This window comes from Anarhichas minor, unplaced genomic scaffold (genome assembly GCF_050575085.1).
Source record: "Anarhichas minor isolate MPS153535 unplaced genomic scaffold, ASM5057508v1 ptg000052l, whole genome shotgun sequence".
Taxonomy (NCBI): Eukaryota; Metazoa; Chordata; class Actinopteri; order Perciformes; family Anarhichadidae; genus Anarhichas; species Anarhichas minor.
In genome coordinates this window covers 3,587,520-3,602,500 of record NW_027466498.1, presented here as the reverse complement: position 1 = coordinate 3,602,500, position 14,981 = coordinate 3,587,520, and the positions used below count along the sequence as shown (strand labels likewise).

Here is a 14,981-nt window from a genome sequence, read left to right as displayed (position 1 = left end):
GCATGTGCTTTTGTCTGTATCGGAAAGCATCAATAAATGTTTTACTTTTTTACAAGCAAGGAGCTTACTTTTGTCTGTTGTTGATGAAAGTTGTTGATAGTCACATGGTCATGTGTTAAGAGTAAAAAAACGATATTCACTGGTTTCTGTCCCAGGCCTGTACCTCTGCCTTCGCTACCAAAGACCGTCTGCGCTCCCACATGATCAGGCATGAAGGCAAAGTGACCTGCAACATCTGTGGCAAAATGCTAAGCGCTGCCTACATCACAAGTCACCTCAAGACGCACGGCCAGGCCAGCTTCAGCAACCCATGTAACAATAAAGGTAGGCAAGAGTGTCCTTTTACTTCTCGTAAAGCTCCTCACTACTTACTCCACCTTTTCACTTAACACTTAATCACTGGCAAAACCCAGCCCATCCACACATATGGAGACTTCCCAAACCATTGACATATTGGATACATTATTTGTCATGATACTGATTGGGGGTTTCTGTCAATATACCCCACTCGTTCAGCTGTGATTTAATGTACAGTGGACCTGGGCTACACACTATCAATGGCTGCTCCAGAAGTCAATTGTTCCTTCAGTTAGTGCCCTAACTGATCTGACATCAGCTTACAAGTTGAAATGTGGTTTTTAAGTTTTAAACCTGTAAAAGCATTTTTTCTGCTTGCAGTTTGTGTAGTAGAACTGCAGTCTTCACCCTTTTTTATGAGGAGCAGGCTTCTCAAAAACTGTTCAGGGCGTGGTGACCATTCCAATTACCCAATAGTTATGACTTTCTAAGTGTCCTGTCACCCTTACTGAATACAAGTCAGATACAGCTGCTGGATACAAGTGTACTTTTCAGGCAGAGTGTGTTGAGAGAACTCTGCTGCCGTTGCGTTTTTTCATGCGGAGCATCCTGTTGCAACCATTGGGTTTGAGCTCCGTAATTCATCCCCATGCACGATGCTTAGAGTAATCAGTGTCTCTCCATAGGAGTCCTGCCTATTACAGTGCAAATAGCTAATGTGTGCATGTTCCATTCACTTACATTACGGTGCATTCAACCTCTAAACCAGAGGTCTTCAACAGGGGGTCCACGACCCCTAGGGGTACTGCAGGGGGGTCGTGACATTTTTGGTAGATTAGACAATTTTTCATATTTCTTTTATTTAAAAAAAAATAAACATTTTTTTTCCCCAAACATGAATCTGTCCATTATTTTAATAGTTCAGTATTGTATGAAAGATAACAGGTATCTTTATGCATGGGAGTGGCACTAATATGCCTTCACTCATTTTTTGTTTTTTTGAGTTCGTAGCCTGTGTGCTGCTGTCGTTTTCCTGCTAAGCTAGTTTAGCATAGCCTCCCAGAACACACCCGGTGCCTCAGCTGTGTTTTGTTTTGGGGTTTTTTTGTTCCGGGTTCAGCCCGCACACAGCCCGTTGTCTCCTACGTGAGCGCAGTCTACCGAAAACATTATATTTCCCACAATTTAAGCTTCTGCATTTTCCAAATTATTATTATTCAAATGTATTGTTCGGTTCATAAGCCTCATACCGAACGGTTTAATATGAATACGTGTATTGTTACACCCCTAGAAACGAATAATAACCGTAGCTGTGGCGCCATCATGAGGTGATTAGGAGGTGGTTCAACTGTAGGAAGACGGCACAGAAGGCCCAGGTATAAAATGCACGGCCCGCCTCTGATATATAGTACGGGGTCCCTGCTCCATCTCTCTATCAGTTTGGGGGTCCTTGGCCTGAAAAACGTTGAAGACCCCTGCTCTAAACAGTAAAAATGAGCATTGGGCAAAGGTACATTACCTAATCATGATGTGTTCAATTTAATTTTGTGAAATTAAGTATTTGATAAACTTGAATTAATCCAGTTGTTTGAGGGAGAGTTTCTCACAGCAATATAAATAAGAAATTCAAGCTCTAAGCAGCTCATTTGAATTGTGTTTATGCAAATACCCAGCATAGATCATAGTAACAGTCATGTTTAACATTTCAAATTTTGGCTTTTTTTTGTCAAATTCTCCATTGATTTTTAAAAATCTATTTATGCCTACATTTTCCATTTCAGACAAGTAAGTTTAGCTATTGTACATGTAGAACAAGTGTAATGTCAAACCTGGGGGTGTGGAATCTGAAAGGTGTGGGTGTTAAAGACGTTATTCAGCTGCATTACAGGAATTGTATGATTCAGCAATTTTGGAGCTTGACCCAGGGACAACAAGTCTGTCTCTGCTGCTACCATTGTAACCAATTTTTTTTATCTGTCTTTTGTATATCCCCAACTTAATGAAAGTGGCCTACCACTTAAAAGGAGAAGATGTGTTAGATGTCAGGAATAAGCTACGATAAACTAATTAATGGTGTATGTATGTATATATGAAGCCCCTGATAAAATGTTAAGTATTTAACACCCCATTCCCATGCCACATACACACAAGTTAACCATGCCAACTGTTGAAGCTGACTCCCAGATGATGGCACTGCTGCCCTGTGCTCTTGTAACCCTATGTCTGTATTTCTGAATAGGCATAAGTGACTGGCAGTGGAACCACTCAGGGCCACGAAAAGGTAATCCAGTAGCTAGTAGCAGAAACCCCGAAGTACTGAATTCTAACCTCTGCAAAACATAAGTGGCCAGTTTTTCTTCACGCACCATGTCACACAAGTACAGAAGCATTTCTTTTCTCTGAGGACTGTTGTAATTAAGGTTCTTAATTCTGCTAATATAAGGTTAAATTTCATGAAGCAGGATCAGTAGATCATTTAAATGAACCACACACTGGACCATAAACACTACCTGACCATCAGAGGTCATCTTGCACTACTCGGCTGTCCATTCTGTCCTGACTTTGACCAGATTGAACAGCTTTTTATTTACCTACTCTTCAAATGGAACAATAATAATAACAAAAATGATGATATCCCAGTTGAAATAGGGTCATAACTGACCCAGCTGCGAGCTAGCCACCTCACAGCATAGGTGAGACAAGTTGATGATGACCCTGTGATGTACTGGCCCTGAACTCAGCCGGGATGGTCAAATTGGCAGCCCTGCAGTATAGTGTGCATCCAGCCTTAGGCATACACAGAGCTTAAGTTGTCCTTCATAATGTGTTACTGTTTCAAATGAAATTTCTGAATTCAAACTAATGGACAGTTAGCTGGTTAGTCTATTGATCCTGCTTTTTGAATTTACCCCTCAGGTGAGTTGACGGTAGGAGAGATTTTAAATAACTCCTTCCAAGTCCTAATTGACAACTCTCACAAAGGTAGGTTTCTTCAACAATATTATTACAGTTGACATAATGCATTAATGGTGTATTGACATTTTCAGTGACCGAGCTTAACAGCCAAGGAGCTGAGAGGGCTGTTGACTTTCCCTGTTTTGGAGGGGTAGTATATTTCCACGAGGTTGACCAGCCATAACTCTACCCTTATCTGTCTTTGTTTTAAACAGATGGCAACACTGTGCACAACATCTCGGCCACTACGACGCCGGTCACCAATGCGGCAGCAATAACCTCGGCCCTGAATCGCGGTGGCATTGCCAGCAATCCCGTCACCATCGCTGCTCAGATGAACATCGGCACCAGTACGGTCAACATCACGTCACAGGTCAACCTGCAGCACCCCATCACCATCACTGGCCCTGTGAACCTGGCCTCCGTCAACATCCCCACAACGGCACACATGAATATCGTCCACCCGGTGGCCATCACCACTCCCATGGCCATGAATATCACCGGGCCACTCAACATTACCATGAGGTCCATGGAGAGCATGCCTTTTCTATCCCAAGTTCTGCCTTCCTCCCCTCCTTGGTAGAGCTTCTCGTAGTCTATGTAAGAGCCGATAATGTTTTAACTGCCTAATAATGGATGAGCCTGTCACATCTTAGTAAAACTGCCCTTTTGATGGGTTGATAGTGTTAAACTTGAAAAGGTAATAACTGATGTAATTCAACCACATAGATAGTAACCAATGATTGTTACTTGCAGGAGTGATTACTGCATAATTTGTGAATTTTGAATTTTGTTTGTATTTATAGGAGAAAACATATTTCAAGTATCCGTAATCATGATAGAAAAATAATAGTTTTGAGTGCTTACAGTCATTCATTGCAGAGTATTAGCCAACATACAACATAGTAAAGTGAGATACGTTTTAGAGTCTGTCAGATGAATGGTCACTTTTAGGGATGGGCAACATGGATACACCTGTCAATCATAGTACGAGTTTGATCTTATTTTGTTTTAGATATTGTAATATAGGACATTTCTAGAAATCTAATAGAGAAAGGTTTCATTGATACCAGATGGGACTTTCTGTTCTTAGCTAACCCAGTGAATTTATTTCTTGACAAATCAAGGTACTTCATCACATTGATGCAAAACTTCTGTAAATCAAAATATTACCATAAAGCAGTCCTGCTCATAGATATGCGACATTGCCCACACTGGCCTAATATACCAAAATGGAGGGATACCTCAGTGTAAACGGTAACATTTCTAACAAATATCAAGTTATTGTCATCTCAAATGTATCATATGGCTCAGCCCGAATCCACGTTGTTACTCACTGCCGTAGTTTGTTGTGTCGGTCAAGTCTTTCTCATTCCTACTAGTTGGGTTTCTGAGGGCCATGTCATTCTCAAATATGAACAGATAAACTGGTTTGACAAAAAATGTCATAACTTCATTCATTTTTCTCTGTTATCAACCACATTTCAGTGTTCATCAGGTCTAGAGCTGTCAATGCGTGATCCAAGAATGGAACTCCAGTTGTGTGATAACAGGAGATCCTATGGGGGGAGGAGAATTAACACCACTTCACGCATGCGAGTGGCCTCCAATCTCCACCAGCTGACAAAGACCATGAAATATAGTTGAAAGCGCTGAAAAATAGCCAGCAAATGGTCCTGAGGTCCAGATTACTTCTTCAAGGTGAAGCGTCTTCAGGCTCGGATAAACCTCATTTTGTGCAGATATTCCGTGTACATAATATTTTATGCCAAAGATTTTCTAAGTATCGTGTTTTCCCCTAAATGTTATATTTTAAAAGATAAGGGGAAAACCTTTAAACGGCATTTGGACCATCATAGGACACTTCAATTCTCCTCTTGGAAACCCAGAGTAATGAAATTGGCGCCTCAGGTGGGGCTGTCTTCCCCCTGTCTGCCTGACTCATGTTCTATCAGAAGCCAACAATACCCATTATCATTGCAATAATAATTCTCCTATTTTTAATATGTGATAATGTGTATATTAATGTTAAATTGTTGGCATTACTAGTAGTACACAGGAACAAGTTTCATTATACTCTTTAACCAAAAGAGTATTTGCTTCCACTTTGGTGTAAAATTATTTGGCAGTTATTACAACACCAGCTGCTGCATTGTCGCCCGTGTTTTGTTTTTTAATCCTTTGCGCCCCCCCCCCCCCCCCCCCCCCCCCCCCTTCACACTAGGGTAGTTTGCTGTATGGTGACAGATAGCTGAGGGTGAGCCAGCTCGTTGTGCAGCAGTGTTGGCCTTAAACACATAATATGCCTTGGAGAGGCAGCTTTCAGAGCCCTGCTCCACAATTCTTTCAGCTCTATTCAGCTGCTGAAGGACGAGCCTCTTAAAAGCGGCCACTTAACGATTTCTTCAACTGGGCATCTGACTTCAAATCTGGGTGAAATGTGAGGCCTTACTTGACCTTTAGGCTTTGGTAAACAGCTCCTTGAGTTAGTGTATTGCCATATTCTTACATGCTTCCTCTTAAGGCATATTTTGTAAGGTTTTTTTCTGTTATTTTAGTAGACTTATCAGTATTTGATAGTTTATGTATTTTAAAGTTTCATCGCAAAATACAAAGGAGAGAGAGTGAGTTTAGCCTCTGTTTACCCCCCCATGTCTGTGTTTTAAACTTGCAGTCAGTCGACACTGCTGGCTACTCTACACAAGTCTATCGGTCACAGCTGTTTGAGAATGTTTGTATGTATTTATACCATGCCAGTTGAAGGTACAGCTAAGAGGAAACATCTCGTACTGAAAGCATGTCCCTTAAAATGGCAGTATTATCAAAGGTCAAATAATCAGAAATGTTGATTACTGAAGACATTTGAACTCGAGGTCCCAGTGGTATGTTTACTTTAGCAGGTATAGGATCCCCGTCACTGTCACGTAGACTCAGGAAGGTTACTGAGAATAGTCTTTTAAACCATGTTCAGCTTTTCACACACTGGTCATTTCTTTGTAAATATGAAACACTTATTTTATTGCCTATTACCTGTGTGAGAGGGAGCATCTCTACTTACCATAGGCTAGCAATGCAAGAACTATATCACCACTGAAGTGGCCATCCAAGGAGAGAGAACCCATCAGAGACTAATTAACTGATAAGGCTTGTGTTGCTTTAAGTTGTCAACAAATCCCATAAAAAGGCCAAAAAGCTACTAATATTACTAACTAATATCTGTGTAGCTACGGTTTGACACAGCTTATGCCGCCAATACCATAGAATTCTATTGTTATCCAACAACAATTGAAAACGCATTGAGGAGCCATACCATCTTCATTGACGTGACCACTGAGTGCAGTTGATTCCTGTCCTCTGCCCCACACGGTGCGCCTCCTCTGAGACTAAACCTGAAGCCACGGGGTTCTTTGAGGATCAGCGGTGCTCTGTTCTCATTGAAGGAACATGTCAGTCAGCGCAGCAGCAGGCCTCTTGTTTATATTTTTATTAGCTTTTGGAAAACAGTTTAGTGGCACAGTGTTGGCAATATCCGATTATGTCCCAGGGTTCCCTGGTGGAGTGAGTCTTGAGGAACACAAGTGAATTAGTTAGTAGATGTGAAGCCTGTTTGTAGTTCAGGGACTTTTTCAGTGCAGGAACTCTGAACACTGGCAGCAGACTGTAGGCTGTGCACACTACAGAAGAGTGGTACTTAGAGGGGCATTTCACTTTGGTGGAATGAGTCAATGATCATAGTTCACCTGGCCACATCTTCACATTGGCTGCCCAGATGTTTGGCCCCTTAGTTTCATTGTGTGCATGCCACACAGTCCACCAAGGGAGATGTTCTCATGTGTAATGGCATTATGATCTTGAAATTTGATTAATTTCCCATCTGTACTTTTTATTTTATTTGTGTCAATGTTGCGTGTGGATGACTGAGCTTGTCCAGTGTAGGTTTGAGTTCAACAACCATTATTAGAAGGCTAGTGACTTTTTATGAAAACAAAACACTAAAAAAAAATTAGGATGAAAGAAGGTGTGTGATGTCATTTGTCCTTCTCCAGTTGCCGTAAACAAGTGTGCCTGAAATATTTTTGCAAGACTTTTCCACACGTTGACGCTTCCTCCTGTAGATGTGCTGTGTGATGGAACAGTGTGAGGGAAGCCTTCAGAGGGCCCAAACTATGTTGTGATGAGTTCATTCTTTCTAAACCTGCGGAGAGAAGTTCTGCTACTTCAGGAACAACTTTTTATTTGGGTCAAGGTCGTGTAGATGTATCAATGACATTTAACTATTTAGTTTCATTTTTTTTTTTTTTTCTTTTTACTCCAACCGTATGTGAAAAACATTATTTGGCCAAATAATGATTTGGAAGATTCTTTTTATTTTTCTGTGAAGTTTGTATGATGAATTTGGCAGATGTGAAGGCAAATGAATGTATATCTTTGTACAAAGCATTTAGTTCAGAGGACATGTTAGTTATGACAGACACATGCAAGACAAAATAACCTTTTATAAATCTTTTTGTATTAGAACATTAACAATGGTAAGTTTTGTATATACGAAGGCTAGGCTTTCTGATTAGCAGAAAGGTAAAACATTCCTACATTTTTTTTAAATGTATGTCCATTGAGAATAATTATGTAAAGATATGCGCATTGTTTTATGTGCCTTTTTATTTGGGTTTGTCTAAATAAAAGAAAACAATAAAGCATGATTTTGGACTGTCCATGCTGAGTCTCAGAGGAAAGTCAATCCTCTCCATCTCAGCTGAATCTCTGGAGCGACTCCCCTGCACTCAAGACACTCCCCTCGATCAGGAGAGCGTTACTCCTTTCTGCTTTTAGTTGCTTTTCCTGGCTTTAGTCGAGGCTTCTGGGAGGCTGAGGTGGTTGCTGAAGTCCCCGGTCTTTCTGGATGTTTCTTATCTCCAGACTCCTCAGTGTCTTCACCGGCTCACTGGCTCACAGTTGGCCTGCTCATGATGAAAGTGCCTCTGTGACTTTGCTTGTTGGAGTGGATTGTGGGGGATTTTGTGCCAAACCATGGTCTGTATGTGACGACAAAAACATTTTGGTGTTTTTTTTCATTCTTTAACTATTAAACTTGGAAAATGTGATGTGCTGTGTGAAGTGTCTTTGTTTGACATTCAGTGGTTAACTGACACCTGAATGAGCAAAGATCTGATGCTGTACAATGTAAAGGAATAAAGGAATCTAGTTTACTGTCACCATTCTGTATTGTGTGTGGACCTAATTCTCCACATGCTTGTCTGTTTTTTTCTGATTTGGGTTCGGTCCCTAAGCTAGCGTTTACTGTTTAAACATGCCTTTGCACAAAGAACGGTCCATGAATAAGTGATTTTCCCAGTTTGGTGTGGAAGAACTTGATTGTCCTGCTCGGAGGCCGACCTCAACCCCATCCAACACCTGTGGCAGGAAGTGGATTACCGACAGAGCTGGGCCTGATCACATAGTTTTGGCCATGTAGGGTAACAGTTTAAAGAATAAAAGCACAGTAAGCTTATTTTCTTTCTTTTTTATTGATATTAGGCATCAATTAAGCATTTACAAATGTCTTTCAGACAATGTGCATGTGCAGATTTTCAGATGCTAATTTTTGTTATACACGTATAGAACAAGGAACAAAAGAAAACTAACTAGGGAGTGAACTATTACATTCATTGATTTATGAAAATACAATCGGGTCTATGGGGTGTCCTGTATGTAACCCATTTTTCCCAATACGACAAAAATTGTTCCAGTTTGTAGTTGACAGATGCTGTTATCTTCTCCATTTTGTAAATGTCCATTGTAATGTCCATCCATGTGTTCAGAGTGGGACTCTCTTGTGACAACCATTTCCTGGTAAGAGTCTTTTTGCTGGCCACCTGGTACATTCATTAAATATTTGTCTCTTTTTGACAGTGTTTCAGGTAAATATCCAAGATACATGGTCTTACTTTCTAGAGGTATTTCACCTTCAAAAATGTTTTGTAGGGCCATGTGTGTCCCTCTCCAATAGTCTGTGATAACAGGGCAATCCCAAAACATATGGTGATGGTTTGCACATCCTCTCCAGCAAACAGGAGGGTTACTATCATAGTGGCATTTCTGAGAGGGTGTAATAAAATACCTGATCACATGTTTCCACCCAAACTCTCTGCGAGCTGGTACACTTCCATTGAGTTTTCCATATTACTGTCCATTCTTCTTCAGATATAGTTATTCCTCCCTCCTGCTCCCATTTAGTTTTAATATAGGTTAAATGTGTTTTAAAGTTTAACAGACATTTGAGATGATTTTACTGCCTATATCTGAGTTATAAGCTTTTCTAAACAGTTCTATCAGGTGTGTACTCTTAGTCATGTTTTTCGTCTTCATATTCACATAATGCGATCTGCAAGTATCAATAGAAGTCCTGTTTTTCTAGTGAGTCTGGGCCTGATCACATAGCGAAACTTTAAGAGTTTCAAAACTTAGCAGTGTGTCTCCTTTCATTATGTTGCATATGGCTGTTATTCCTGTAGCTGTCCAATCCCTAAATCTAGCATCACATTTATTTGGTGTGAAGTCAGAATCATATGCACACCATTTAAGTGTTACCATATCTCCCTCTAGTTTGTGTTCTCTTATAATGGTTTTCCATACTTCAGCCATGAAGTATGGAAAACCAATAAAGTAGTATTTATGTGGCCTTGTAGATTATCAGCTAGCATTGCCTGTATGGGGGTGGAAGTTATTTTCTCTTCAATGTTTTTCCATTGAGCCCATTATAAGATGGGTTGCACCAGCATATTACCGCTCTCATCTGTGCTGCTATAAATAGTAAATAGTAATCTCTAAGAGAAGGTAGGCCCCATCCTCCCTGTTCTTTAGGTAGTTGTAAGGTTTTGAGACGGACCCTGGGTCTTTTACCTGTCCAAATATATCTAGATAACATCTTGTCCCATTCATTAAATTGGTTTTGGTTAATCTCTATTGGTAGAGTTTGAAATAGATAAAGTACTCTGGGCGGTATATTCATCTTAATGGATTCAATCCTTGCCGTGAAATTTAGGAAAGGAATTGTGTTCCATCTGGCTATGTCTTCCTTAATTTTTCTTATTAGTGGATCATAGTTATAGTCTGCAAGTTTTGTAAGATCTTTTGTAATATTGATGCCCAGATATTTGAAGGATGTTTGCCATGCAAAGGATATTTATTTTCAATTTCTCTTGGTGGGCTATGAGAGTAACTGGGTTTTGCCCACGTTAATCTTGTACCCTGATAGTTTACCATACTGTTCAAATGACTGCATCAGTTTAGGTAAAGGAACTAATAATATAACCTTGCTCCTTGGGGGTGTATGTGTGTGCATTAGCTCACAAACAATCCCTTCAGGGTTTAAAGGTGTACTTTTTACAATTGTATATCTCACTTTAATAAAGAGAGCACTCAAAAGAAACCATTTCATTAAAAGAATGGTTTAAATGAAATAACAGAGTCCAAGTCAACAGACTTATAGTTCCTGGTATGGTAAAAAGCTCTATAAACAATGGATCCTACTTTTCCCATAATGCAACTTGATATAAGATATAACACTTCTATAAGCGTCCTTTGGCATTTATGTGTTGTCATCACATAAAGAATGGTTCATGCATCACACATTCCTCCTGCAGCTGACACTGAATAATATCAATGCAGCAGGACCGCAGGAACAAACTCACAACTGGGTCACACTTGAGAGTCTGGTTGATTCAGTTGAGCCTTTTTCAAGCTCAATTCAAGCATCCACAATGACATGGTTTGTGAATCTGAATAGGCCCTGCAGAATTATGCCGACTAATCTCAAGGATGTCAATTCACATGGAACTAATTCTACATGGGGTTTGTACTGACTATTTTGCAGTTCATCAAAGAAATGGATTTTTGCTGAGTAAGCATGGCAGATATAGGCAGGAGAGTCCCAGTAACAATTATGTACTGTTCTCTCTATGTGTTTTACTTCCTAAGTGTTAACATAGATAAACAGCCAGCCAAACTCCTTTTCAAGAGCCAGGAATGCGAGCGTGCTTGCTCCTTTATTGATTTCGTACATCTTAAATCAGGTTGACAACGTTGAATCGGAGTGAAACTAGAAAAGAAAATACAAAACATCTTAATTGAATGCAATATGAATAACTGATAAATATAAACAGCCTTATGTTCACATTTACTTAACAAAAGTCACCATTTTTACTCAGTCAACACATGAAGAACATAAAACACTTACAGCCATTGCTTTCTGAGGAATTCAGATGAAGGATTACTGTGGATTAAACATGGGATACCACACAGCTACCATGCTCCCTGCAGTTTACAGCTCTCAACTTCCTACTTCCTGCTTCTCACTTCCTGCTTCATTACGGGTGTCAAAATAAAAGCGCTACACCCATTTATGCATGAAACAATGTAAACACATTTCAACAGTTAACTTATTCAGGACAGAACAAATTACATTACTCCATTTCCAACTGTACAACTAATCCCATCAAGAAACGGTGAAACGGTAGCCAACAAACAGCAGTTTGACTGTTTGGCTGAACTATGCAGAGTGTAAGTGGAGTAAGAATGGACCTTTCAATGCATATAAATGATACAACTGCTCTACTCTACTGAATCAGGCACAGATTAAAGTCAAACTTATTATAAAGCTGAAGATTGTGTTTAACTTGGAAACAGTGACAGGGTGACTGCTTGCGGGTGCAGAGTGGTAGGCAGCCTGTTGCAGCAGCTCTCTCACTACCATTCCTTGTTTTTGGACTTTGGTTAACTTTACGTCTTGTAAATCATGAGATCTTGTGTAAGCTTGTTTGCTCTAGAGAGTTTTGTCATGTGGTACAAAAACAAGAATCAGTTTCCTCAGTGTGTATAACAGGCTTCTGAAGTCTGTAGTAGCGTGTACTGGTGAGGCCAGCAGTCTCTACAAGCTCTGTGCTCCAGATACCAGAGGCAATAGAAAGCCTATAGTAGGTGTTGCTCACACCTAAAGAAAGATCTCCTATGCATGGTAAAGATAAATGAATGAAATATGAGAATTTCTATTCTGTTAAAGAAACAAACATGAAAAACAATCAATGTAAGAGCCAAATTCAATTTACATGTTTAACTCTAATCACATCTGTTTGTCACTTACGTGTATTTCTTACCATAACAAATGACAACAAAATCCTTGTAACATTCAAAGTACAGACTGCCGTCACTTTAAGGACACTTTGCGACAGTTAGTTACGTTTATCTGGAGCAGAATGGAGCCGCACAGTTTTCCGACCGTGTTATATGGAACGTGCTATGTGGATTATGTTGTGGAACAATGTGTGGATTAACCTGTGGATCTTTAAAGTGTGTCGAGGTAATCGGCGTACTTTTAGGAAGAAAGGAAGTTGTTTCACTAACTTGTACGAGAGAAATCGGATCAATAAAACACGTGTTTCACCTACGAGCGGTGTCGGTGCATAGGACCAGAAACACGCGTCAATTTAAGGTTTACACTGTACTAAAGGTTTGGACACTACAATCAAGATTGTTGAAAGTGTAAATATTTGCTAATTGATTCTTTTGACCTCCATGGCCATACTCTCTGCAAATCTAAAAAACCTTAGTCTAGCAAACAAACATTACATAATGTAAAACAAAGTCATTATTTCTCCCATTGAAAAAATAACAAGACTGTTCATACAAATGCGAAGCAAAGTTTTTTGTGTGCATCAGAAGTATATTTGTGAATCTCAGTGTATGTGTGTATTCTGTTTACATAATGATACATTGTGGAGAATAATTTATTATAATGTGAACACAAAATGTGAACCCTTATGTTGGAGAGTGATCTGACCACATACTGGTTTTACAACCTCTAGTGCTGCTTGAAAGGCTGTTTCACCAAAAAAGTCAAGGGCCCCTTACTAGCACTACTGTTACAGAGCTTTCAACTGATAACAAGTTGTCTCCACGGCAAAAGAGAAAACTGCAGAAGAACAACCGCTGAAGGCTTCAAAAGCTGAACAGATGTTGAGTTAAGAATAATCATTGGATTTTTACAGTCCCCGACCACAATCAGCATAACACCACTCAGCTAACAGGAAGGAACTCTCAAGGTCAACTACAAACATGTCTCTGTTCACAGTTATTCCCACAAATAAAAATAGAGTTCTGAGAGACACACTTTAAAGGATAAGTGGATAGGAAGTAGGTCAGGCCCTTTTAACTATCATTTAAAAGGGCTTTATATATAATGTTGATCCATACCCTTAGTCTTCCTCAAAAGAAGACGAAAGCAGCAACACAAATAGATTCTTCGGCCTTGTCCACAGTTGCAGTGAACATGCTGTATTAACCTGTTCTTCATGGCACAATGAAGAACACACAATTTAGGTGGCACCTTCTAAGGACTGCTGAAAGCTTTGCTCCACTGAACCTACAAACACTGGATGGAATGGAAATGGATCCATGTGACTGACAAGTTTGGGGAGACTGATGAAAGAGGCAGACTCCAGGAACAGAGTCATTCAGTAAAACAGCAGCAGGACTCATTCATTTCTATAGGATCCATACTAATTCATTCATTCTCTGCTCATTCACATGTGGAGACAATTCTATTGGAAAGCACTACTTGTGATGTCAGGTAGTGGCTTCACCCAAGAGTCACACCTTCACCGCTTCTTTCAGTTGTCGTGATTTGTGGTCAAAAACAATGAAGCCCAGCTCAGTTCCAGATGTCATTTCTCCTCAGATCTGAGCTCCATGATCTTCTGTCTGTCTGTCTGTTTCTCCGTCTCTTGTTTACAAACACACACACACGCGAGTAAACCGTGCTTATAACAATAGCTTTCACATTCTTACCTGCATTTCGTAGTTTACAGTTCCTAAGCACGGACACGATGACCAGCAGGTTTCCCAGGGCGGTGGTGAAGATCAGCACGCTCGCTTGTCTTTTCCATTACCAGCCTGTGTAGTGGGAACGCCAGTCTCACTATGCACCTGCTACGACCCCTCACTTGTTTTTCTACAAGAGACTCTGATCCTTTCTTAAGGCAAACATAGGTATGCTGGTTAATAAAAAGATATAAATTTAAACTAGCCCTCTATAGAAGTGCGTGAAAACAGCAATGAGACCACAATATAGTCACACTAGTTCTCAATATGCTGATGTGAGTTTCAAACATTTAGACATATTTAAACAAATAGATATAGTTGATGGTGATATTATGATAAATCAAACTCCAACAAAAGTGAGTCACAAAATGAGTTTTAATAACCTGAGAAGTGGGAGGCTCAGATGATGAACCAGAGTGAGCCTCTCCATGAACTGCATTATATCGAGACAATGTGATGGTCTTCTTGGAATTTCGTGCCCCCACAGAATGGCTGCCATGGCGAGTGACTACATTTCGGAGATCTAGAGAGGAGTAAGGCTGAGAACCACCTGCCAATGGAGAAGCTGCTGAAGCTGTGTCTGTGAGAAGCTGGATGTTTTGCTGTTTGAGTTTGATGTCAATTCGTATCAATTCCCTGGGGATGTGAAAATTACATGTGAATGAGTAAATTAATTTCAGTTTCAGCACTTTTACTACTTATCTTCCTCCTCCTAAAATTTTCAATGTAGAAACAGGAGGAAACTAATATTTTTTGCAGATGACTCCATCGTGGAGCCCTGCCATTGAAGCAGTATGTGGCATCCAATATCAAGGTGGGAGGAGAAAAGGTGGGACAGGAAAGGTAGAAGCAAC

The 14,981-nt window shown here is 40.1% G+C and overlaps 1 protein-coding gene and 1 long non-coding RNA gene across 6 annotated transcripts in view; one reads left to right on the top strand and one right to left on the bottom strand.

Annotated features, from left to right (window-relative positions):
- Positions 1-8,465, top strand: part of LOC142931521 (vascular endothelial zinc finger 1-like) — a 31,006-nt gene extending 22,541 nt beyond the window's left edge. For 4 of the 5 annotated variants that reach the window (XM_076075483.1, XM_076075480.1, XM_076075482.1 and 1 more), the window contains 4 exons: positions 156-324; positions 2,537-2,578; positions 3,214-3,279; positions 3,468-8,465. In XM_076075483.1, coding sequence (XP_075931598.1) covers positions 156-324; positions 2,537-2,578; positions 3,214-3,279; positions 3,468-3,835 — 645 coding nt within the window. In that variant the 3' untranslated portion in view covers positions 3,836-8,465. The remainder of the gene's footprint in view (positions 1-155; positions 325-2,536; positions 2,579-3,213; positions 3,280-3,467) is intronic. The other variant, XM_076075481.1, reaches the window with a different exon arrangement.
- LOC142931523 (uncharacterized) lies at positions 7,597-11,600 on the bottom strand. The gene is made up of 2 exons (XR_012947360.1): positions 11,489-11,600; positions 7,597-11,350 (listed from the first exon to the last, which is right to left on the bottom strand). It is a non-coding gene; the product is annotated as an uncharacterized LOC142931523 (long non-coding RNA).
- Positions 11,601-14,981: the final 3,381 nt, after the last annotated feature.